The sequence below is a fragment of the Elaeis guineensis genome, chromosome 4, assembly GCF_000442705.2.
Source record: "Elaeis guineensis isolate ETL-2024a chromosome 4, EG11, whole genome shotgun sequence".
Classification (NCBI taxonomy): domain Eukaryota; kingdom Viridiplantae; phylum Streptophyta; class Magnoliopsida; order Arecales; family Arecaceae; genus Elaeis; species Elaeis guineensis.
Window position 1 is genome coordinate 42,762,407 of NC_025996.2, and position 25,481 is coordinate 42,787,887.

At 36.7% G+C, this 25,481-nt stretch overlaps 2 protein-coding genes and 2 long non-coding RNA genes across 4 annotated transcripts in view; 3 read left to right on the forward strand and 1 right to left on the reverse strand.

The window, feature by feature from the left end:
• LOC105035089 (BEACH domain-containing protein C2) overlaps nt 1-5,416 on the forward strand; it is a 158,950-nt gene extending 153,534 nt beyond the window's left edge. The window contains exons 25-32 of the mRNA XM_073256460.1: nt 145-229; nt 320-440; nt 998-1,094; nt 1,176-1,289; nt 2,662-3,031; nt 3,804-4,603; nt 4,718-4,840; nt 5,118-5,416. Of these exons, the coding sequence (XP_073112561.1) occupies nt 145-229; nt 320-440; nt 998-1,094; nt 1,176-1,289; nt 2,662-3,031; nt 3,804-4,603; nt 4,718-4,840; nt 5,118-5,183 (1,776 nt within the window). The 3' untranslated portion in view covers nt 5,184-5,416. The remainder of the gene's footprint in view (nt 1-144; nt 230-319; nt 441-997; nt 1,095-1,175; nt 1,290-2,661; nt 3,032-3,803; nt 4,604-4,717; nt 4,841-5,117) is intronic.
• Nucleotides 1,657-11,445, reverse strand: LOC140857498 (uncharacterized). The gene is made up of 3 exons (XR_012140949.1): nt 11,154-11,445; nt 1,940-2,088; nt 1,657-1,785 (listed from the first exon to the last, which is right to left on the reverse strand). It is a non-coding gene; the product is annotated as an uncharacterized lncRNA (long non-coding RNA).
• LOC140857499 (uncharacterized) lies at nt 1,777-2,296 on the forward strand. Its single transcript, XR_012140950.1, has 2 exons — nt 1,777-2,049; nt 2,179-2,296. It is a non-coding gene; the product is annotated as an uncharacterized lncRNA (long non-coding RNA).
• Nucleotides 11,446-15,587: 4,142 nt separating the features above from the next.
• Nucleotides 15,588-24,605, forward strand: LOC105035090 (uncharacterized). The gene is given in 10 exon segments (XM_073256461.1): nt 15,588-16,812; nt 22,340-22,424; nt 22,538-22,633; nt 22,779-22,931; nt 23,048-23,155; nt 23,668-23,708; nt 23,710-23,785; nt 23,887-24,012; nt 24,169-24,252; nt 24,340-24,605. Coding segments are annotated over 10 exon segments (1,863 nt in total). The 5' UTR covers nt 15,588-15,844; the 3' UTR covers nt 24,466-24,605.
• Nucleotides 24,606-25,481: the final 876 nt, after the last annotated feature.

Below are 25,481 nucleotides of genomic sequence, written 5' to 3' on the forward strand. Positions count from 1 at the left end.
ATATTTTCTCGGTGTTGTACATGGCTTTAGATGGGGTTGCCAATTGCCATCCATCATTTTTACCTTTCAGTCATTACTGTTTTGATTATTTTCTGTGAATCTAAATGTGGCCTTTCTGTTTCTAAGTTCTTATTCTGTCTCTAGGTGCCTGAGATGTTCTATCTGCCTGAGCTACTAACTAATGTCAACTCAATTGATTTTGGCACTACACAACTTGGAGGAAAGCTGGGTAAGTACATTTTGATTTTCAGAGTTTAGATGCACAAAAGGTGATCCAACATCTGCAAACAAAGCATTCATGTTGAGTCATGCTTCGCAGATTCTGTCAAATTGCCTCCTTGGGCTGACAGCCCTGTTGATTTTATCAATAAGCATCGGATGGCTCTTGAGAGCGAGCATGTATCTGCTCATCTGCATGAATGGATAGACCTTATATTTGGGTACGTTAGTTATGTTCAAAATGTATACTTAGCAGGAATTATGCCTTCTTTATTATTTCCACTGTAACATCAAATGTGATGGTAGGAGTAACATGGAAAGAGGCCCGTTATTTGTTCTTTTTGGCTTTTGTGTTTCAAATTTCTTTGTAGTTGATCCCACCGAGATATAGTTAAGTAACAACTTGCCACTACACAGATCTAATTGGCCTAATAGTTAGTAAGGATCAATCAGAAAGGCCATGCAACCTGACAGTGCATTATATTGATAGCCATGGTATTTATTCCTGATCAACAAATAACACCTTCAAATGCATGTTATCTACAGGACTAACATTCAAGCCCCCTCCCCAGCAACTAGTTTTAACCTTTCCATATTTCACCCACTATGCATGCCATTAAGCTTACCAAATCTAAATTTCAGCTCATCTCATTGAGATCTAGGACCAAGACCTCCACCAAATGAAGAGCACCTATATCTGCGCCGAGCACCTTTTTGTAATTCTTTTCTTAGATAACTTCTATCATTTACTATTTGGATGGATAAATTGATGTTTCAGATACAAGCAGCGAGGCAAAGAAGCTGCAGCAGCAAATAATGTTTTTTTCTACATTACGTATGAAGGGACCATTGACATTGATAAAATTGCAGACCCAGTAAGCCTATTGGAGTTTGTTCTTAATTTTCTTGATTGAATTTTATGGTTGCTTATATCTATCCTTCTAAAACCTGTAAAGGTACAACAACGTGCTACACAAGACCAGATTGCATACTTTGGGCAAACCCCCTCTCAGTTATTGACTGTCCCACACTTGAAGAAAAAGCAACTTGCAGATGTACTACACTTGCAGGTACTTCTTGATGCATTACTGCACTTGGGTTTGTCTTCCATAAATGAGGTGTTACAAACTTTTGTTCTGTGCTTCCATCTGTCAATATGTTTTTCTGACAATGGTAATGTGGAATAATATTTCGTTGGACCTTGATCTTGCTAATCTACCAACTTGCCAAAAGTACATGCCAATACAAGAAGTTGACTAAGAATGATGTGGTTTCTTATATGTTCAAAAAATTGAAACTGGAAATACAGATGGTCTAAAACTCTAAATTATAAATTTTGTTTTATATGGAACATCTTTTCCCAAGAACTGTTATCATGCTTGGCTTAATGAATTTGCTACACATGAAGTTGTTCTCACCAGCAGGAGTAGAGCCCTTTTTTGTTTGTTTTATCCTCTGTAATCATTATGCTTTTGAAGATTCTCTGTTCAAGCAACCCAGGTTATCCTCCAACTCTACTTCCTGGTTTGTAGCCCTTTGATTTGTTTTTTGCCAATGATGTCGGTTCTGCAAAATATGTTACTTGTGAGTCATCGCACATAGTGCTTTGAGATGCAGCTTGGGCTTATTTCATTGATACGTAATCTCATCATCACCGTGATTGTCCAGATTGCTGTTTTCTAAGAATAGTAAAGCCATTGATCTCTGCTCTTGAAGTTACCTGATTATATTTCAGATGTTCGCTAGTGGATACATCTTACTTGTCCTCTGTGGAAATGTAAGAAGCATGTGGCTTTTGAAAGTCATAAAATGTCTGATTGTTATTCCATGGTATGGCATTCTGTCTGTCTGTTTTTAATAGACGTTTCCCTGTAGAAACAGATTTTTATGTTACCATTGTAATCCTAATAGTAATAGTAGCCCGTATGTGACAAACAGTTGTTTGTGTCTACATTACAGGTTGTTCGCTACCCTGAAAGTAAAATACAATAGATTCAAATGTGCATTGTATAAACAGAGAGACATAAATATTTTTCATGAATTTCAATTTGTGAATGGCTTTCTCATTGACTTGTAATATTATATTTAACATAGTGATTGATTTTATTCCCTTTGTTTATTGCATGGTATGGGGTATACCAGTGTCGTACCGGTATGTAACTATATGCGGTACCATCATGTACTGACACTAATGTACCATACCATACCGTATACGGATACTATAGTGGGATTTTACCAGTATGGAGCCTGGTACTGAGATGGTGAACCTTGAACTTTACTGTATTCATAGGTCATTCTTGAATCTTTCGAACCTCACCTTTTGTGCATAATGATTTTTTTACTTCTCTGCTGGAATCATGTTAATTTTATTTGGCATCAAGCATGAAGCGTAAAGAGCTGATCCCTGCTTAGATTTTCTAAGTCTCTGTGCCTTTTGTTCAGACAATATTTCGGAATCCTAGTGAAATTAGACCTTATGTGGTTCCAAATCCAGAACGCTGCAATGTTCCTGCTGCTGCTATTTTTGCATCACACGACTCTGTTATAGTTGTAGATGTGAATGCACCCGCAGCAAATGTAGCACTGCACAAATGGCAACCAAATACTCCTGATGGCCAAGGAACACCTTTCCTGTTTCAACATGGGAAAGCTTCTGCAAGTTCCACTGGTGGAACACTAATGCGCATGTTCAAAGGGCCAGGGGGATCTTGTACAGAAGACTGGCAATTCCCTCGGGCTTTAGCATTTGCTGCATCTGGAATACGAAGTTCTGCTGTTGTTGCAGTAACATGTGACAAAGAAATTATCACTGGTAGGTATTAACTTTTCTATTCATCTTTCACCATTGATCCTAAATTGCATTTCACTGTTTGCAGTTTCCCCTAGAGAAAAATTTTGAAGATTCTGACCTGCTTAACATTCTCTTTAAGTAGCAGATACATCAGATTATAATATTATTTGCTAGATCGATAATGGTAAAAAAAGCATCCAAATTTTGATTTATGCCAACTTTATTATTGAAAATATGGTTGTGCTGTATTTTTCTGGTAAGTACATACTATCAGTGCTACATTCTGAGCAGGTATAGTTTGGTTATGCAGACTGGTGAGAATATGCATGCCTTCCAGCTTTCTCAGTTTTCAATTGAAAGACTAATTTATATATTGGGAGAACATAATATTAAATGCATCTGCTGATCTTAATATGTTTGCTAATATGGAAGCATTTAGACCACCAAAGTGAGCAAATTGCATTATTTAGGCCGTTATTTTGAGCTTTCGGAGTCAATTCTTCTTGAGGAAATATCTCCTTGTAACATGTTAGTGTCAAACCAAACTTCTAGTTTTAAAATATAAGACAAGCTAATATCCCTTTTGTTATTTTATATGATTTTTTTACTTTTTCCTCTATCAGGATTTACCTGTTTGAATATGGCTTTTAATTATCCTATTCAACCGCTGCATTAGTCTGTAAAATACCATGTCCTCTTTATGTTCTTCATATAATGAGAGGACTGCATATGACGGCCTTTCTTGCCTAATTGTGGGTACATCCTGTTGATTGTTTATGCTGCATGTATATAGGTGGGCATGCTGATAATTCTGTAAAATTGATATCCTCGGATGGAGCAAAGACCATTGAGACTGCAGCAGGACATTGTGCACCTGTTACTTGTCTGGCTCTCTCTCCAGACAGTAAATATCTGGTTACAGGTTCTCGTGACACAACTGTAATACTTTGGAGAATACATCGGATGTCCCCTTCAAACATGAATAGTGTTTCAGAACCTTCCACAACCATATCTACAACTCCAACGAGTCCTAATGCAGGTGTTATTAGCTCAAACGGTACCCCTGAAACTAGGAGGCGCCGGATTGAAGGGCCTATGCATGTGCTGAGAGGTCATCTTGGGGTGGTAGCATGCTGTTCTGTTAGTTCTGACCTAGGCATTATTGCTTCCTGCTCAGACACTTCTGGTGTTCTTCTGCATTCTTTAAGGAGAGGTCGGTTGATGCAAAAGCTGGATATTAGGGAAGTACATGCAGTGTGCCTCTCATCTCAAGGAGTTGTATTAATATGGAACAAGTCAGAGAAAAAGCTTTCAACCTTTACAGTCAATGGGATCCCCATTGCTACAACAATTCTATGCCCTTTTTCTGGCACAATCAGTTGCATTGAGATTTCTGTTGATGGGAAAAGTGCTTTAATCGGGACCTGTTCTTGGAGAGATGATAAGCAAAAAGAAGAATGTGCTTCGGAAGATGGTTTGCAATTGAATAAGCCCAATTGTGGTGCAACAAAATCACTTCCAAATGAAGCGGATGAAGAAAGACTCGCCATTCCTGTGCCTTCAGTTTGTTTCCTTAATTTACATACTCTGAAGGTGAGTCAAATATATAGAAAAGGGGAAAAGTACTAAGTACTAAGGTTCATTTTCAAAATTGCCATTCTTGTTGTCGTCCCTGTTCAGAATGATTTAAATTAAGTTTTTGTGCAGCTATTTCATACCTTGACCCTAAGGGAAGGTCAAGATATCACTGCTATAGCTCTAAACAAGGATAACACCCATCTTTTGGTTTCAGCAGCAGATAAACAGCTCATTGTCTTCACTGACCCTGCTGTAAGTGTTTCTAAATTAAGTTTTGCATAATTTTTTGTCAGCCTATTAGGTTTTTGTATGGGTTATTGAGGTTTCTGCTTTGTAGTTAATTTGACACTTTATTAGAAAAAAGGAAAAGGAAACTCTATGACAAAGTTGAATCATATCTTCTGCTGTTAACCTATATGCATACAATCCTCGACATCATGGTGTTTTAGTTGTATGCGTGAATGGACTAGTGCGTGCGCTGATATTGATTTCTTAGGGCTGACATTTATCTGTCTCCTCATCTGTGCAGTTAAGCCTGAAGGTAGTGGATCAGATGCTTCGGCTTGGTTGGGAAGGTGATGGGTTGCTCCGGTGATGAGCAAGTGCAAAAGGTTTAGTACATTCGTGGAACTTTGGCGAGTCTTAGCCAGCGGTGGAACAACTACACAAGTTGAAAGAATCGCCGTGTGTCCAAATTGTAGTTTCAGTGTCTAGATATGTTTGTGTAAAGCAGGGAAGTGAGACATAAGGGAAGAGTTTTTTTTTTTGGTTTTTATTATATATATGATCTTATTCTTTTATATATAAAGAAAATCAGTTTTGTGATAATTTCCCTATTTACTTTTATTTCTAGAGTTTCTGGCCATTCTTACAAGTTGCATGTATTTTTAGTGTACAGTTGAAATAATGCATTGTACATGAGAACAGGAATTTATAGCTCATGTATTCCTGATGCTTTTGCTAATGTTAGAAAGAGTAATGATTATCTTCAGGATACCATTAGGAGACTGTTGGATTCCCCAGCAAAACCTAATGAAACCCTGTTGAAACTATCAAATTTAGGAAAAAAAATTACGGTTGCATTTCTTAAACTTTTCTCTGCTTGTACTTTGATCCCAAAAATTTAAAAAGTTATGAACAGATTTCAAAATTTCAAAAACGTTACAAAGAAACCCAGCCGTTTATTTGTGATTTAACAATGTTAACAGAAAAGAAAAAAATAACTAAAATGTCCATCAAGTCGTAGTTAGTGGTTAACAAGATGCAAAATCCAAAATTAGTATACTACTCATTAAAAAAAAAAGTAAAAAAAAAGCATCGATGACTTAAAGATAAAAAATAATAATAATAATAATAGGTGTAAGTAAGTTGTGATCTTTAGCAATAAGAATGCTTCAGACCTGCGGTACAAGGAGATCAAATCTCAAATCCAAGGGAGAACGAGAATAAGAGCAAGAGAGGTGGATCAAAGGAGAACAAATGAAATGTATTTAAGGTTGGACTTCTCTTTCTTCTTTTTATGCTCTCGTGCTCTTTCTTCTTTCCTTTTTGGTTCTTACTCATTATTTCGTGGGAAAGAATATTTCATTTTGGATTTTTATCTAGTGAGAAAGAGTGTGGTCTTTTCGGCAGTCTACTACACGTCATCCTTGTTCTGTATAGAGGTCATGTGCTTGCCAATGTAGCTGGTGCACTCACCAGGCACCATGTTGAACCTCCCAATATTGTTCAGCTTCACATTTATTGTCCAACTCTCATGATAATTATTCAAGTTGATTCTCACTTGACGATGATCTCTTTTTTTTGGCTATATAGCTGCAGATGTTCCAATCCCCAGCCATGATGCCTCTGGAGATGCAAAAGAAAAGTAAAGCTTATGCTTTCCTCTTCTCCATTCACTATCTCTCTCTCTTTTCAAACAAGGGCATGGCGCTGGGATGTGGGAAATGAGGTGATAGGATTTAGAAAGGTGGAGGTTACAATATTTAAATAGAATAATTTTTGTTAAAATTAATTAGTATATTATTCTGTCAAGTGGACTTTGTTTTATCAGGTAATAAGTACAACATTCATTGTACATTTATCAACTCATTCAACTCAGAGACAACTCAATCATATACAAATCATTGATATTTAAAGGTGGAAAGTGATGTGAATGGGAGCAAAAAATCCCATGGCAAGGATGTCATCAAGAGGTATTTGATTAAGAGAGGTGAGTCTAACTGTGACATTAGTCTTTGCCATTGCACTGAAAAGAGTAGTTGTGAGGGCAGGGGGGCAGGTAGAGGAGTGGTCGAAGGCTTTGTCAAGGTGCTAGTAAGGGAGGCCCAACTATATATCCAGCAAGGTCGAGCCCCTTCAACAAGAAGATGACCATTAACGGCCAATCCAACTTCTCTCTCTCTCGGTCTCTCTTTTAAGATTTTTTTTTTTGCTATTAATAGGGATAGAGAAGTTGCAGTGATGAGTTGAGTGCCACTAATGAGAGGCACTATGCTGGAGGCTATGGTTACTATTAGTGTTGGAAGTCATTATGCTACAGGTTTCTTTTTCTCCCTTTAGTCTATCTTCTTTTCTATCCCTCCATCATATCTTTTTCTTTCTCCCCCCTACTCTATCGTCCTCCCTCTTTTTTTTTCCTTCACTATGTCCGATGAGGCACAGAGATATGGAGAAAAAAAGAAAGTGAGATGAGAAAAGATGGTCACATTGAGAGTCACATGACTCTTCTTTTCTTCTCCTCTAATTTGTACCAAAATCAAAAAATTTCAGAGATGAACATTTATAATATTTCATAAAAATTAACTTCTCATATAACCCTCATGTCATAATGTGGCCTAATAGAAATAGATGGTCGTGTCTCTTTGCAACTATTTTAAAGTTTTGAGATTCATTTAAAATTTTTTAAAGTTTTAGGATCAAAATGCAAATAGAAAAAAATTTAAGAGATGTCACCATAATTTCTCCTAGAATTTAACTATCATTATCATCATCATCATCATTTGGTGGTAAAGCTCGACTTGTTATGGAATAGATTACCATCGGGTGTTAGGAATTATGGGAACGGATATAAGCATGGAGGAAATTGAAACACTGGTTTTGGATTATAGCCATAATCTTGATTTGGAAAAGTGTTGGTGAAAAGGATTTTATAGTTGCTTAAGAAAGAAACCAGTGTGCCACTCCATTCCAGGATCCTGTGTTATTCTGTACAGGCTTGTTTCTCAATATCATGAAGTCATATTGTGTTGCATCTATTAAGTCAGCTAATTTTAATTAAATCATAATGAAAAATGCTGGTTATTATTTGAACTCGTGCACAGGTCGGGCCTGCTGGTAGCACTGGTCATGCGGTATGGAGACTGAAATAAGATAAGTTTTTCAAAGCTTGGAATCTGTTGGTAACCTCCCATCCTTTTCAAATAAAGAAAAAAGGAAAAAAAAAATGCAAGCATTCTATACAGAATACAGCCATGTTGGGTTGTTTCTCAATGTTATCAAACCATGTCGAGTTATGCATGTTAATATTAAGTTATATTAGGGGTCAAATACCATGTGAACAAAATCTACCTTAAAATCATAAGCGAGACTTATTATGAACTTTCATTTATTCTTTTTCGCTAGATCCATTAAAACCATAGGGTGGCCTGGTTGCTCGTCCTCCTAATGCCTATGGAAGTAGGATAACACAAGAATCAAAATTTTAAATCCCATAAAATAAAGCTGTCTCAATTTTTTCATAGAATGGAATGCACTACTTTCTCATTCCATCCTAACACTTGGGACACATGATGTCTCAAGATGTTCCGATCGAGATGCGAGATATTAGTGGGATGGTTCTGTCTTGATATATGGATGATATCCCATTTCGATGTTCCATTGAGATTTGAATTCTTGACAAAATTCACAAAAAAAACAGCTTAATTGTGGAGCTATTCAGTTTACGTTGGGGTTCTAATAATTCCAAATCCATTACCTGAAGGTTTTGGTCTAAATTATATCTCATAATGAGCATATTTTAGAACCAAGTTTGGTTTGGGTTTATGTAATAAAAAAAATTATCATTTCTTAAGTAGGGTTTGGGTATATCAAGACCCAGGCTCGAGCCATGACATTTGGCATACCTAGCATATGTCAGGTTCAAATCGGCATACACCTTGAACAATTAGTCAAGCTAAAGCTACCTATGCTTTAAGAAATTTAGACACAAAATATCCAGTTAAATACAAAGAAATTAAATTATGTACAACAAGCACTTCAAGCTTAAGTTGTCATCACATAATAAAAGGTATATCCTGAACAATCAATTTAAAACCATTCATGCTTTGAGAAGTTTGGCAATAAAGTATCTAGTTGGATAGTCCAATATTAAATCATAAAATAGTTAACCATATGCCAATTATTGAATAAAAATTGAAAACATATGTTTAACTTAAATTCATTTATAAAAATTTTGTTATGCTATTCTTTCTATCTTGTTAAGTATATAGAAAAAATTAACACTAAATATTTTCTTTAAAATACATAGATAAATCCGGTAATTATTCAGAACTAGGTCGGGTTGGTTTTTCATTTTTTTGGTTTACAAAGAGGGGCCACGAGGCCTCAAGAAATAAAAAGAGAATAACAAAAATGAAGCAAAGGACAACAACGCTGTTGTCTTAGAAAACCATTCCTGTTAGCATCGACAAAGACGAGATCGGTACGCATGTTGGTTCTAAAAACTCAAACCTAGATCCGAGCTAAAATTTTCAATTTGTCTAACTTCTGATCCATACTCAACGTGGATTAGGTTTTTGGTTTGGAGTGACAGCCCTTCCATTCAATTGAAGTGGCGATTTCTTATTGCTCCATCTGAATTTATATAATTCAATCAGGCGATAATTTTTTCCTTTTTTATGGGTTACGTTTCTAAGTTAGCTAAATCATTTTCCTTGGAAGAAAGTTAAATTATGGAATTCTCACATGAGGGTAGTAGATTGGTAAAGCCAACTAGCCACAGCTGAGCAGTCTGATTATATTATGCACAGATACAAACTCAATGTCAAGGGAGCACAACCCTTAGCTCCAATTTAGCTGTGGTTTTAAGTTATTGCTTGAACATCTTCTTTGTTTTCCTCCCCCGTGAGATTAGGAGTTATTAGGTGAAGTGGTTGGTCTGAGGGTTGAATCTAGGATTTTCACTTGGGGGAAAAATTGCACCCATATAAGATTTACTGAGAAGATACGTATAACGACAAAGATTATATTAGGATTTATGATCCATAGTTCTAATGGGTTTTAGGCACCCCAAACAATTTAAAACTGGGTGTCGTATTCTTGAAGTTAATGCCTCAAATACCAACAAGCAATGCTTCACCGGAGATTACTTTATGTCCACGTATCCATGAACGCGCACATAGAGAGAGACTTTTGAAAAATGGTGGTGTTAGTCATCCAAAGACGAAGTATGGTACAAATAAGGAATCTAAGAGGACACCTTATCCTACACAAAAGATCTGAGATGCAGATATGTTCCGAGGGATCAGCAAGCTGCAGCCCTTGAGTTCTTTGTTGCTTTATTATGGAATTATTAGTGTGAAAGGAATTCTCAGATCTTCTTTAAAAAGTGCTTCTCCTCCTTTGTGGCACTTAAGACTCTCCATCTATGCAATGATCGTTCGATCCTTTGATCTCAAAAGGATTTGCCTAGTTTTTCCAAGCGTGGCAAAACATCAAGGATTTCTGGGTGATTTTGTTTGATTTGTTGCTTTGATGCTATTGCTGATATTGGACTTGTTGATGTTGAGTTGCAAAAGTTGTATGCTGTTTCTGGATATGATGAGGTCGAGAAAAGAAACTCTCTGGACTCTGATCTGTATTCTCTCTGGACACGATGATCCTGCTACAATTTTTGATCTAGAGTGCTCTTTTCGGCTGCTGGTCTTTCTCACTCTCCGGTAAGATCGGCAGAGCAGCCCAGCCTTCCTTTGCCTCTAGTTGGGTTGATTGTTGGCTTTTCATTCTTTCATGGTTTATCTTGGGCAGTCATTTGTTCTATCTTGGGGTATTTTGGAGCATCTTATTGTTGACATTTGGTACACAGCTTCCACAGATCAAAGGCCTCAAGGAGTACGAGATACTCCAGCCTGATGTTGAATGCGGTTTTGGCCCAGAAGGTCTACATTCTGGGTCTCTCCATAGTTTGCCTTTGCTTTACTTTTTGGGATGATGATGAAGATGGAGGATCATGTAATTTCTTTTTGTTGCTGTTTAATTTTAATTTCTATTCTTTAGGAAAGTCTCTTGCCTTTTATACTGGAAGTGGCTGTCCTACCACTTAAAACATTGTATATTCCCTTAGATTCTAGTTCTTCTTCATTGTACATTTGGCTTTTTATAAAATATTTGGGGTGACTAATGGTTTAATATCATTAGTCACCATATTTCTGAAAAAAAAAAAACTATAAATAGAGCTAATATCAAATTAGAAGTTAGAACTACAAGAAAATAAGATCAAAACTAAACTAGAAGAAAGCAACAAGAACTAAAAGCAAAATTGAAAACAAAGGAATAACTAGATGACCTTGCACCTCTGGTCTTCATGAGGTCTCAAAAAAAGAATACTGGTCTTACTAGGATCTCCTTCAGGACCATGATGTTGCATCACAAGCTCTTGCGCAAGCTCTTATTATACAAGAATTTAAGAAGAATCTCAAAAATATCTTTTTCTTAATTCTATGGTAGAAAAATGCTACATTGAAGCGTATGCAGCCAAACTAAGAAATCTCGCCTCAAGGGCTACTAGAAGCAAAGTCCCTTTTTTCTGCGAGAAAGGAAACTATATTATCAGAGTAGAAGCAAAATCCCTTTTTACATTAAGAATTAGACCATCTGTTTTCTGTGGATGATGGTCATATTCCTTTCGACAGTGGATAGGGTGCCGGTGGCTCTCGTTAGGCCCAATCCAATTCTTAACTCAACTTTCAATGGTTCTAATTATTTATCTTCTAACATTAGTTGATTCTAATGGTGGATTGGCTGCCGTTGGTTGCTTTCCACCATTTGTCCATTCTATTCTTTGATCCTAGTCTTTCTTTCTTAAGGTGGTCCTCTCGGTGCATCTATAACTCACATCATGGTAATGGTGTGGAAAGGTTTGTAGAAAGAGAAGGGGGGAAAGTATGATCAATAGCAAATAGAAAAATATCTCATATTTGGTTGGAGTTTTCAAAAGAAAAAGATGAAAAAATAGCTTTCTCATGAGCATAAAATTTTTATAGTTTATAAAAAAAAAATCATGTGGGATATGGGAAAGTGATCTTTTCACATGTTGAAAATTGAGATATTTTTTTTCAAAAATATCCCTAAGCTTTTAAATAGAATCGGTAAGATTTTTTCTTTTATTAATTGCATAACTAATATGTGACATAACTTTTTAAAGTAAATAGATACTTAATTAAATATAAGCCATTTTGAAATGTGCATGCCACTTTTTCATGAACAATCAAATATACAAAATCTAATTTTTCATATATTGTACAGTCATGCATCAACTTCTCAAAAAAAAAAAAATATTTGAGTGAGAAAATTTTTTTGGCAAACCAAATTGATCCTAAAGGCAAAGTTGCGCGATGGCATTGAGTCTCATACTAAATTGTTTATATGCATTCATAGTTAAGCTCGATCTACAAGAGAGATAGAGAGAGGAGGAGGGAAGCTGGCAACCATGCCTAAGCTCCCCACGCAGTGTTGGCACTTCTTAGAATTTGTTACTAAAAGTGTAGAAAAAATTTAGAGAGTTTGAGAAAATCGAGACTTTCCAATTAGTTAGATCAGATTTTGTATTACTATATCCATGAGAGGAAACCTGGGGTCATGGTATAGACGAAGCCCAGAGGTCATGGTGAAGAGGAAGCTCAAGGATCATATTAAACAGAGCAGTAGGAGTATTTCTTTATATCAATTTTTGAATTGGAGAGTCTTCTAGGAAAGAGATTTTTTTTTTAAAAAAAATCTCCTAGAAAAGGAAGATTATGTGCAAAATAAAATATTAGAGTTAAACACTTAGGATGCCGCTTTGAAATGCCTAAAATAGTATTTGATGATCCAAATGAGATCATCATGGTAATCTAAGATCACCGATGATCTAAATCTGATGGTGCTCTGATCATCAGTGATCTAAGATTATAATATTCGGTAGATTATGGTCTAGTGATTAAAGATCTTCAAGTATCCACAAGTAATTTATTTGCTATTTTATAAAAATCTAAAATCACTGATTATATAATATCAAAACTATTCATAATATATACCATAAAAATATATTTATTAATTATATATAATATATTATAAATAAAATATTATAATAGTTACTAATATATTAATAATTAATAGATTCTATAAAAATATATTTATTAGTTCTATAAATTATTAATCTTATAAAAATATAGTAATTACTATTATAGAATTAATATTTTTATTTATACTTATAATATATTATTTATTAATATGAATATTTATTTTGATTAGAAAAATAAGATAAATTGAAGTAATATATTAAATATTTTATTATATAAATATAAAGTATGATAAGATATTTTTATTCTAATTTAAAATTATCATTGAATCATAATATGATAATAATAAGAAAAGAGATAGCATGAGTTGGGGCACTGATATTGAAAAAATAAAATAAGTGGATTAAATTTTGGAGGATAGTCCAAATCTCAAAATTTGCTTTGAAATAGATGAGATAAAATATCTATTATCATATGTCAAGCACACCTCTTTGACCATCAATATCTTCTCTTTGTTATCACATATACCATATTTAACCCCTTCACCATCCCATCTCAATACTTCTCTCTCTTCTCTTTTTCGCCCATATCCTTTACCCTTTTTATCTTCAACTATTTCAAACCTCCAAGAGCCAAGGTGGCGACCATGAAATATCAAATTCACAACAAAAAAGATTATTTTTTTTAGAAGTATTGTTAGAAATAAAGATCTCAAACCAAAAGGTCAAAGTGATAAAATTATTTGGATTTTGAACATTAAATCATCCAACAAGAGGAATAGTCTAGACAAAATCATACAAGAGATCTTTGTGTGCATGCATGTGTGTGTGAAAGGCCCTAATATTCCATGATTTCAACATTGAAACTATCTTAATAATGAGAATAGATTCTTCTTTGTTTGAGAAGATGTACTTGACTAAGATTGTCATTGAACAATCATGCAAAATAAGAAAACTAGTAGAATTCATTCTTAATTTCTTTTTAAGAGTTTGCTTGGATGTTTAGGCCCAAAATTCTATTGGATTCATGAGTTGCACTAAGACAAGCAGCTAAATTAGATTAGATTAAGATATTTTTTATAAGAATCTATAGAACCATTAGAGAGAGCCGGCCCAATCCCATAGGAAAAAAGCAGGTCTTTTTTTCTCACTATGGAATTCAGGCCGGCCAACTCCAATAGTTTTCTGAATTTTTGTAAATATAGACTAAATATGTAGTCAGACTTAATTGGTTGTCTTGGCTTAATCCACGATCCTACAAGATTGTAGACCTAGACATCTAAAAAAGTCCTTAATGTATACCACATCAAGTTGGTATTTTATCCTAATTAGATTATAAAGGCTTGTGGGACCTAAACCTAGTTCTGTAGGAATGGTCAGCAAAGTCTAAGGCTTTTTTTCCCCCTTCGAGGATGATTAACAAGGCACCTTGGATAGCCAAAAGTATCGGTAGAAGTGAAGAATTTTCTTAAGGAGAAGCATGCAAATTGTTTAAGGCATAAAAAGTGAGACCTAGAAACCAAAAAATTATTTTAGCATACATTTTATGCATGCATATAAAAAGTTTATCGAACTAAATTCTATCATACGCCAATGTCCAAGTTTGACAACAATCCCTATCAATGTCCTCCTGCCATATGGTGAGAAAATTATTCTATGCATGTAAGGCATGCCCAATGCATTAATCTAGAAGCTATACATGGCTCTTTAACTTCTTGGTATCTCATAATTTTTCATTGAAGTAAGAATAAGAAAGATTTTAATTTGAAAGACAACTTAGACTTTTTCATTTATATCACAAATTAGAAAAATTTTTATATACAGAATCAACTCCCAAGCACCACTTTCTTTCCTTTGGATGAATCATCATCCCTTGCGCCCGGTAGGATATGGAGAAGAAAAGAGAAAAGAAAAGGAAACAAGAGGAGAAAAGAAGACAAAGTAACTCATATCCAAGAGAAAAAAAGAGAAGAGGATAAAAAAGAACTTGAGATATTAAAAAAATAAAAAGAGAAAAAAAAATATTTTATTTTCTCTCCATGTCTCTACGTTTTTTGGGAGATCGAAAAAAGACTTTAGAGAAAAATTACTTCATCTAATATTTTTTTCCCCCTCTCTTAGACTTGCTATCCAAACAAAAGATTTCGGCTTTCTTTTCCTTTCTTCTCAACCTAAATTTCTATCAAATGAGAAAAAAATGATTTCTCTTCCAGGGATTTTACCCCTCTCCTCTTTTTCTCTTTCTCTTTTCCATCCTAAAGTAGCTGCCACCAATTTTGCATTTGACACCCTCAACCCTGGCAGTTTAGTTCTCCTCTTTCAGGTTATACAGTTGGCCGGGTAGTGGCGTTTCGGGCTTGGGTTGACTAGGGCGGTCTCCTTGGCTCGGTCAGAACGGTCAAGATCAGTGCCTTTGTCCGACACAACCGCGCCGGTGCTGGTCCGACCAACCGGACCAGTTCCTCTCTCGCGGGCCGGATGGTGGTGTTTCGGGCTTGGCTTGACTAGGGGTGCTTGCATCATGTCCAGGTCCGGAACACTGCCACGGGCTGGTCCAGAACACTGCCACGGCTGAGCCAACCGGCCTCTGACCCGGCCAACTTTGCATCCCTTTGGCGGCCACCGTCCCGGTGGCTTGCCGACCCCAACAGCCGTCGCGTTCAACGGTTTCGGTCCCCTCTAGCAGCCCCAACCCTATAAATATCCCAACCCAAAGAAAACGCGTTGAACCCGTCGCCTCCCCCTTTCTCCACCTTCCTCTCTCTTTCTATTTTCTTATCGGTTAATTTTTTCTAGGTTTTCTTCTAGGCGGAACTCAATCGAGGTATCATTCGTTTCTCTCAATCCCTATTCTCAAGAAATCAGGGTGGTTCTAATCCATCTAATCCTTCGATCTCCCTTTCTTTTCGTCGATTTCTATTAGAATTTTTCCAGTTCTTGGATTTTGGATCCTCGATCTGATCGAGTTTGGAGGAGAGATGTTGGAGCAGCTGCTGATCTTCACCCGGGGAGGGCTGATCCTGTGGACGTGCGGCAACGCCCTCAAGGGCTCCCCGATCGACGCCCTCATCCGCTCCTGCCTCCTCGAGGAGCGCTCCGCCGAGACGTTCTTCAGCTACGACGCCCCCGCTGGCGGCGCCGCCTACACCCTCAAGTGGGCCTTCCATAACGACCTTGGTCTCGTCTTCGTCGCCGTCTACCAGCGATTTCTCCACCTTCTCTACGTTGACGATCTCCTCGCCGCCGTCCGCAGAGAGTTCTCGCAGATTTACGACCCCAAGCGCACGGCGTACGATGAATTCGATGAGATCTTCCGGCAGCTGCAGAAGGAGGCCGAGGCTCGCGCCGAGGAGATGAGGAAGTCGAAGCAGTCTAATCGGGCCCCTCTCGTGGCTGGAAAGAAGCAGGGGGCGGGCGCCGGCCAGAGGGCGGGATCGCAGGGAAACGCGAAGCAGAAAGGTGGTAAAGGTAGTTCTGGTAAAGATGATGGTGATGGTGAGTTGGGCAAAGGGCGTGGGTTGTCGAATGGGCGGGAGAATGGAATCAAGGAGCCTTCTCGTGCCCCGAGTGTTGTTGTTAAGGGAAAAGAAAACGGAGCCCCCGTTTCGGGGGCCTTCGATGTAAATAAGTTACAGAAGCTGCGCCCAAAAGGTGGGAAGAAAATAGATACTGGTAGTGGGAAGGCTTCCAAGGCGGAGCCAAAGAAGACAGTAAAAAAGAATAGGGTTTGGGATGATTCACCTTCCGATTCGAGGCTGGATTTCACGGATCCAGCAGATGAGAAAGGGGATGAGGTCGTAGATGTTGGAAAGGCAGATCATGGAGAGAGCATGATGGACAAGGAGGAAATTGTGAGCAGCGAGAGTGAGAGCGAGGAAGATGAGGAAGTGGAGACTACCAAGCCTGGCACCAAGAAGAAAGGGTGGTTCTCATCAATGTTTCAGAGGTAAGAGTTTGACTTGTATGTTACTCTCCATGCTACTTGGTTATAAAGGTGGTTGTGCTGGCGTCGATTTATTTGTTATAAGGTTCATAAGCAATGATTTCTTTGTAGGGGTGGAAATCGATTGGATGAGATCTGTCCAGATCCATTTCCATGTCTGAATCTATCTGAATGGGGGTGCAGATTTCAGCATCCCACCAATATCCATATCTGTATTTGTGTTTGGATACAGATAACGGATCAAAAAATATTCGATCCGTATCTGGGTATCAAGCTTTGTTTGCAATCATGTAGCTCTCGTAAATTCAAAAGAAAATAAATGCCTTTATTTTGGTTTTGTTTTCAAATGATGGCATCTTTCATTTTGTGAACTGCATCCTTAACCATCATTTTCTTTAAAAAAGAAAAATTCAAGGTGTGTTATTTGGCAAATTATTAGGATCCACTAGACATTCAGGTGGTTAGGTGAGTGCAGCTATATCTTTTTTTTTTTTTTAAAAAAAATCGAAGTATGTTAGTTGGCAAAATTATTAGGATCCACTAAACATTCAGGTGGTTAGGTGAGTGCAGCTATATCTTGGTCATTTTTATATGATCATTTGTTTGTTTTTCAAGAACTACTAAAAGGGAGTTGTTGAGAGTAATCTACCTTTTTTTCAGAAATAAAATATGAAGTAGAATAATATCCTATTGATAAAGTTTAGCTATCTGAGCTGGGGCCATTTGTGAATACCTGATTTATATCTCTATCCATTGAAAACTTACATGATTGTAGCATCTGATTATCAAGATGTGGTTTAGGTCCTTTGCAAAGTGGAAATCAAGTTTCCATTTTGGGCCTGTTTGCATACAAGGTGGACCTTGCACTTCTGAAGTCGCTTCCCTGTAGGTCTTCAGTGTTCTGCTTAGCTGGGAACTTCTTTCCAAATCTCAGTCTGCCAAGTTTGGCAATATGGCCCAAAGATGGAAACTTGGTTTCCACTTTGCAGTGGAGTTTTAATATTCATATTCATACTTTTACTAGCCAAATGAAAATGGATATAGAAATGGATCTTAGTAGCCAAAATCCTCTACCTAGGGTAATGTACCTGCTTTAGCATCAACTGAAATCTCAAACTTGTGCCTGCTTCCCAAGCGCTTCCTTTGTCTACTTTCCTCTAGTTGCACCTGCTTTCAATATTTGTAACTAAGATACAAGTATATTGCTATTCAGATGCTTTGCTTGGATTAATATAGCATAGTCATATCTTCTTTTCAATATTCTTTATTTGTTTTATGTTGTAAATGTTTTCATCTGATGATGAATAAACATTTTAATTATGATTATGAAGCAAATAAATTGATTTCTTGAACATGATTGCCCACTTTTTTGGTTAGCTTTATTTTAGTTCATCTGGACCATTCCATTAATTAATTTACAAATTTAGAGAATTTATATGCTAGGGGTGAACTTACTAGCTTTCCATGAAATTTGTTAATCAGATTTTTAAATTTTGCCTTATGTTTATACTTAAAGATCAGGAAGGATAAATCAATTCTAGAATGTTGCCTCCCATCCTTTTTCTCCCTAACTAAAAATAGTTAGCAGCGTATATAAGATCTATCATGATAATGAACTCTTTAGATTTGACTGTAATGGATTACTAAAGCTGCCCTTATATCTGCAAGTTTTCTGCCTCTAACTGCTAATGGTCATTCCACCAAAAAAGCTATTGGTTTTCACATTACTGTCAGAAAAAAAAAAATCAAAATTATGTGGAGTTGAGAAATGGACCTTCAGTTGAATGATCCTGATCGATAATCCTTATTTTACTTTTGACTACTCCTTTTGAATAAAGGAAAAAAATGTTTGTGGTCCAATATGTTGGTAACGGTGCTACTTTCTGTGCTGCAGGTAATGTAAAATTTTAATAATCTTTGATGAAACCTTCATGCAATGAGCTGAGCATTATGTCATTGTTAGAGAAATTAGATCTGTATGTTGGGAGACATGAGGGAATGTTCAAGAGTGCTTATGTTCGCCTACCCACAAGTTATATCATTATTTGGTTAAGGCGGAGTCCTGTCCTAACTACACATGTTATAGGTATATATGATGATAAAGAAGACATTTTATGGGCTCACAGCATGGGATGCGATTGTTGCAACCACTAGAAGAAGTTACTTGGTTAGTAGAGTCATAATATTCTCTAAGATGATGAATTTTTCTTCAGATTTGTGATTCTTGGTCCCTTGCTTTTTTTGATATTACTTAAATTGTTGATTTATGAAGCATTTAAAGGAGTTGGCTGTCTAATGAAGAAACAAGAGGATTGAATTTTTGGACAATTGTAGTTAAGAACATTCTGAGAATATACTCAACTTATAAATTTATGAGGTACCGATGAAGTGGGTGAAATATAAGCAAGGTGCATTTGCAGTTTAAATTCATTATATGGAGAAGATGATTGTAACCTTGGTTTCTTTTGATTTAGAAGTGTAATGTTATTGTTATGAAGTAATGTCCTAGGGGCTTATTGTATTTGCAAAGTATTGATGTCATGGAAGAGGCTTACAGAAACTTGATGAATGTCATGTCAACAGATTAGATCATACTTTTAAACTGTCTTTACTTCTCTTTGATGAGAGTTAGGTTTAAGCACATGTGGGGACTCTTAAAGAAAAGAAAAAAAGGTCTTCATGTTTCCATGTGTTAAAATGCAGCTTCATGCATGGAAAATGATGTAGAATTTGCTTCTTTCCTATATCGAATATTTTGTGCAATGGGTTTGGCTCGTATTTAATAAGGTTACTTTGTATGCAAATTGGGGTGAATGGGAGAACTGTGTACCCTCCTGTTTAATTGGTGTTGCAAGTTTGTTAAGTTGGGCAGCCTGCATTAAGGGTGGCAATTGGATCGGATCAGGTCATAAATGGATTGGATCAGAAAACATCAAATTTGAAGCCGACCTGTTTATTAAACATGTCAGATTTTCAAATTTGAATCCAACCTGTTTAATAAATAGGTTATCTGATCCGATCCGTTTAACCTGTTTATGAAACAAGTAATCTGTTTAACCGATCCACCCCAATCCATTTAACCTGTTTACTAAATAAATAATCTATTTACCAAATCCGATTCGATCCGATCCGACCCGTTTCATCTGTTTGTTTAAAAAAATTGGTTGTTTACCAAACCCTAGATCTTGAGCGGTCAACCCCCCTTAGCGAAAGGCCATTGGGGAAGAAAGCACCGGCCATCGAAAGAGGAAAAGGAGAAAAACCCTAAATCTCGAGCAGCCAAGGCGCCAAACGGCATAAGTCCCCCAGCGACGGCCATTGGGGAGAAAAAGAAGAAAGAAAATGGCGTAGATTTGGGCTTCCTCAGTGACGCCGAGTGCGATGAATATGACCATCTCCTCTCAAAGATCAGCGCGAAGGAGGAAACCAAAGGAGGAAACTGAGGGAGGATTGGCTTTGTAGTTTGTCCCGTTGTCGTTGGGAAGGAAGCTGAAAGATCGGCCACCGAAGGAGTGGAGGACCCCGGCCGCCGTTGGAAAATGGAAAGGAAGTTGGAAGCATCGGCCACCGAAGGAGGAAACCGAAAAACCCTAGATCTAGAAGTCGGATCGGAGGAGAAAAGAGAGTAAGGAGCTTTTTATACTCGAGATGGGACCAAAGGACGAAGGATCAACGATAGTAGTCAATTTAAATCATTTAATGCTTTAGCCTTTAAGCTATAGTATTGCACGTTTACGGGTTACAACTTGACCCAACCCGACCTGTCCCAACCCATTTATTAAATGGGTTAAACGGGTTAGTTGTCTGAAACTTGAATCCGACCTGATTATTAAACAAGTAAAACGGGTCGATCCGAACCTGTTTAATCCAATTCAAATCCAAATCTGTTTAAGGCGGGTCGAATGTGGGCCAGATTGGCTGGACGGGTTGATTTTTACCACCCATAGCCTGCATAGGTATACATGGTCTTAATATCTGCATTTTATGCTGTTGGCTTGCATCTCGAGTTGAGATTGTTGCAACTATCTAGTTCCTACTAGGTTTGTAGAATAATAACAATAAGCTCTGAAAACTTTCTCTATTGATTTATGTTTTTTAGTCAATCAATGTTGTTTTATTTTAAATAAGTTTTTATGTTATTTTCATGAAATTCCTTTGGAATGTTGTTTAATCAATGTTTGATATGGTTTGGTATCAGTGTTCTTTCCTTTTTCTTGTTACCTATTACTATGATGAAACTATATGCAAATGTGTTGATACCTTAACCAACAAACCCTTTCCTCTTCGTCTGGTCAGCTTTTCAGATCAAGGTATGACTCGTAAAGTTTGCAAACATATTGCTACCAGCTCTTAACTAGAAGACAACCCTTTATATTGGTGCCAAATGCCTAATCAAGTCAAGTTTGGGTTACAAAGCATGTTGCTGGTTGCACCAAAATATCCTTTTTGTTATGCAATTAAGCTCATGCAATTAGGGTGGAGGGTCTTTAAAGGGGAAAGAATTTATGACACCTATTCTCGCATTATCCTCATAGATGTGTTGGCAAATATATATAGACACATACGTATACAGATATGTACGATAGCTTGCGGTTGCTCAATAACACTGTATTATGGATAAATGCATGTTCTTTGTCATCAGATTGAAAATAAAGGATACCTGAAGCTAAGCATGTATGAACAGATTTATATGCCAGGCAGAGATATATTCAGCTCTTTGTTTGGAACGGAAATATGTATATGTAGGTGACTTGGATGTAGCATTATGTCACAAGGAGAATCCATCTAGGGCTCCAATTTTAAGGCTTTAGAATTATAGAGAAGTATGATGAGCTTTATTCTGTTGCTTATGATTTGTAAAATGTAAATGATACTGAAATATCTTACTGACATGTTAAAACTTAAAGGGGTTTTGCTCACAGAAGTAGCCTTCATTTGGTTGCAATATTTGATCATTATAATATTAAGGTCATATGTGCTTCTTAGTTGCTCTTTCAGTTTCTCCAGGATAATATGTTTAGCTTTTCTTGGGTTCATTGTCACATGATCATTGAGTTGCCTTTGGAAATCAAACTTAGATTACTAGGGGGAAATTTTTTAAAAAAAATGTGGAATTGAAGAACATTATTGGTAAGCCTGTCTTATTGAGACTCAACTTCTGATTTATCAATATAAGAGAAACATCTTAATCCTACAAGATAATGTACTTGATTAATATTTTGTGAAGGAAAAGAATTCTCGGTTTTATGTTTTCATCTTTCCCTTCATTTTTATGAAAAGGAAGATTCCAAGTACCCATACCAGTTGGCCTGTTTAACAGAAAAATGTGCCTTTTAAATATGCAGATTAAGCTACCTGTGAATAATGTATGACCTCTTATTGCAGGATACTTCCTATTTTGGTTTAATCTATGAAGTTTACATTCTTTTCTTTACATATTTCTGTGGCTATTTAATTAGTTTAATCACAAAATATAGCAAGCCTGGTGTACTGACAATTATTTCTCACCTTTATGTGTTCCTGAGTTCAGCATTGCAGGTAATGCTGTTTTGGAGAAGGCAGATTTGAAACCAGCATTGAAAGCTCTTAAGGATAGGTTGATGACTAAAAATGTGGTATGTGTCTGGTCATCATACACGCTTGTTACATGTCTATCTAACTACTGTGCTTATTCTGTCTTGAGTTCTTGAATGCACTGCTGGAGTCACTAAGTTATGACATTTTGCAGGCAGAGGAAATAGCTGAGAAGCTTTGTGAATCAGTAGCAGCTAGTCTTGAAGGGAAAAAGCTGGGATCTTTCACAAGAGTTTCCTCAACTGTCCAGGTTTGTTGATAGCTTTTTTTTTTATTTTTTATTTTTTTTTTTTTTTTTTTTTTTTTTTTTATTTTACATTATTGATCATCAACTGTATTCTGCTTTCATAGACACTTCCTGAATTCTCTGTCTTATTGTTGCATATATACTACAGACAGCAATGGAGGAGGCTCTTCTTCGTATTTTGACTCCGAAACGATCCATTGACATTTTGAGAGATGTACATGCTGCAAAAGAGCAAGGGAAACCATATGTTATCGTTTTTGTTGGTGTCAATGGAGTTGGTAAATCTACCAATCTTGCCAAGGTTAAAATAAGATTTTCTTTTCTTCTTTTTATTTTTCTTTTTCTTAAGGATGCAACTGAGGTCAGTTTGAATAAGCTGAAATGCTTAGTTCACCTCTTTTCTCTTATAATGCACAGGTTGCATACTGGCTCCTACAGCATGATATCAGTGTCATGATGGCAGCTTGTGATACATTTAGGTCAGGTGCTGTTGAGCAGCTCCGTACGCATGCACGCAGACTCCAGGTATGATTCTTAACATCCTTTTCCCTTGTCATAATCACATCTTTTTGATGGTATACGTCTGAAACTGAAATGTTGTGTTTCGCATTAAGCATGAACAAAGTTGCATCTTTCTGTCCAACAAGTGAGTGCATACATTGCTGTATATCTTTCTGAATGTTAGATCAAACAATAATATTTCAGCCTACTCATGCCAAAAGATCACAGTAGTTCCTTAAGTTCATTTGCTTTTTGGCATGAGTATTCCAAAATCATCTGTCATGTGACCATTCAATTGATTATAAAATATCTCCAAGTTGTGATGGTGTGTGGTAGTTAATTCAGAGTGCACTATTGGTATTCGTGATTACAATTCCAGTGTCTACAACTCTAAATGTTAAATAGGAATCTGATACATAGCTATTTAAGAGCAATAGTTGTTTGGGATTTCCACTATAAGATGCATGTCTCCAACCTGTATGTAAGTCTGGTGTTTGTTGAGCGTCATCAGTGATATAACTAAAATTTCTCTGCAGATACCTATATTTGAGAAAGGTTATGAAAAAGATCCAGCATTGTAGCAGAGAAGCTATTCAGGAGGCTAGTCTTAATAATTCAGATGTTGTTCTTGTTGATACAGCTGGCCGGATGCAGGTATAGGGAGATTGCGGTGTTCTTTTCTTTTCCTTCCCCCGTCCATCCCTGTCTTCTGACTACTATTTTTGCTTTTTCGGTACAAATACGTAACATGTCAGGACAACGAACCGCTGATGAGAGCACTTTCCAAGCTCATCAATCTCAACAACCCAGATTTAGTTCTTTTTGTTGGAGAAGCATTGGTTGGAAATGATGCTGTTGATCAACTATCAAAGTTTAACCAGGTATTGATCTTCCCGTGGTTAACTGATTCTTGTTTTTTTTGAACGGACTCAAAATATTGTGCAAGAATACCTATTAAAAAGGGAAGAAAATTGTTTTGTGTTTCAAATTTAGTGTTTGATAGTTTCAGTAATCACTTCTTGTAAACTGTTGTGCAGAAACTGGCAGACCTATCAACAGTTCCTAATGCTAGGTTGATCGATGGCATCCTGCTTACCAAGTTTGATACAATAGATGATAAGGTTATAAGCTGTTAGACATTGAAGTTCCCTTTACAATGAAAATATCTTTTTTCTTTTCTTCTTAGCTCACTGGTAAATTTCTTGCAGGTTGGTGCGGCGCTTTCCATGGTTTACATTTCTGGAGCTCCTGTGATGTTTGTTGGCTGTGGTCAGTCCTATACAGACCTCAAGAAGCTCAATGTCAAGTCCATTGTGAAAACTCTTCTCAAGTGAATTCTGTTCCACATGCTTTCACATGACTGCCTGTTGCTTCTTTGCGAACTTAAATCCCCCATGACCTCATTGTCTTGACTTTGGAAGTGAATCAGTTTGCTGTTGTTTAAATTCATGGATTGATTTGTCCTTTGTTATAATGTGTTCTCTGTTTGATTTGTGCTCTAGTTGATTATATGTTTGCAAAAACCATAAGAATCTGCTGGTAAATGCATAGCTCTAGTTGCTACATATGGTAATGGTGAGGAGAGGATTATATCTGCATTATAAATGACAGTAGTTTGTAGCAGCCCAAATTGAATGTTTATGGAAGTAGATTGAGACCATTAAGCTTATCTTAAGATGCCAAAATCATTTGTTGGTTCCTTTCTAATCGAGATCAGTCAACTATATCTGGTTTAGGCACATCTCCTTCACACACAGAATTTGGTTTGGTGACTGGAAATCTATGTTCCTGTGATCACAGCCAGTAATTTTAGGGTTTCTTGTCTTTTGTCAAATGTTTCCAACCATTTTTAATGGCTGCTGCTTGATGGTTTCCTCTCAATTTACTCTTAGGTATAAAAATAAAAAATAAAAATAAAAATCTCATTGCTGATATCGAGCCCTATAAAATTCTGCAAAATGTACCCGCCATATGATGATATAAAATAATTTGTTACTTAAATCCTTATACTGTAGCAGTATTCGTATCAGCTCTCCAGAAATTCATTGTGCATCCTGTAACATACAATGAATATGGAACATTGTCATCATGTTCTAGTGTTTTTTTGTTATCTGTCTATTGATGTTCCCAAATGCTGATATTGTTCAGCATCACGTGTTGGAGCCCATGTTGAGGACCTGTTGATGTCCTCACTGGGTCTGCAACTAATCTATGAATTGGCTAGACTTAACTAGCTCCTTCAGTCTAGAAACAAACAAGATTTTGAAGATTCACCCAAAAAAAAAAAAAGAAGCTTATTTAACATTTTGATTAAGGATGTGCTGATGTTAGTGATGCGCTGGGTAAATGA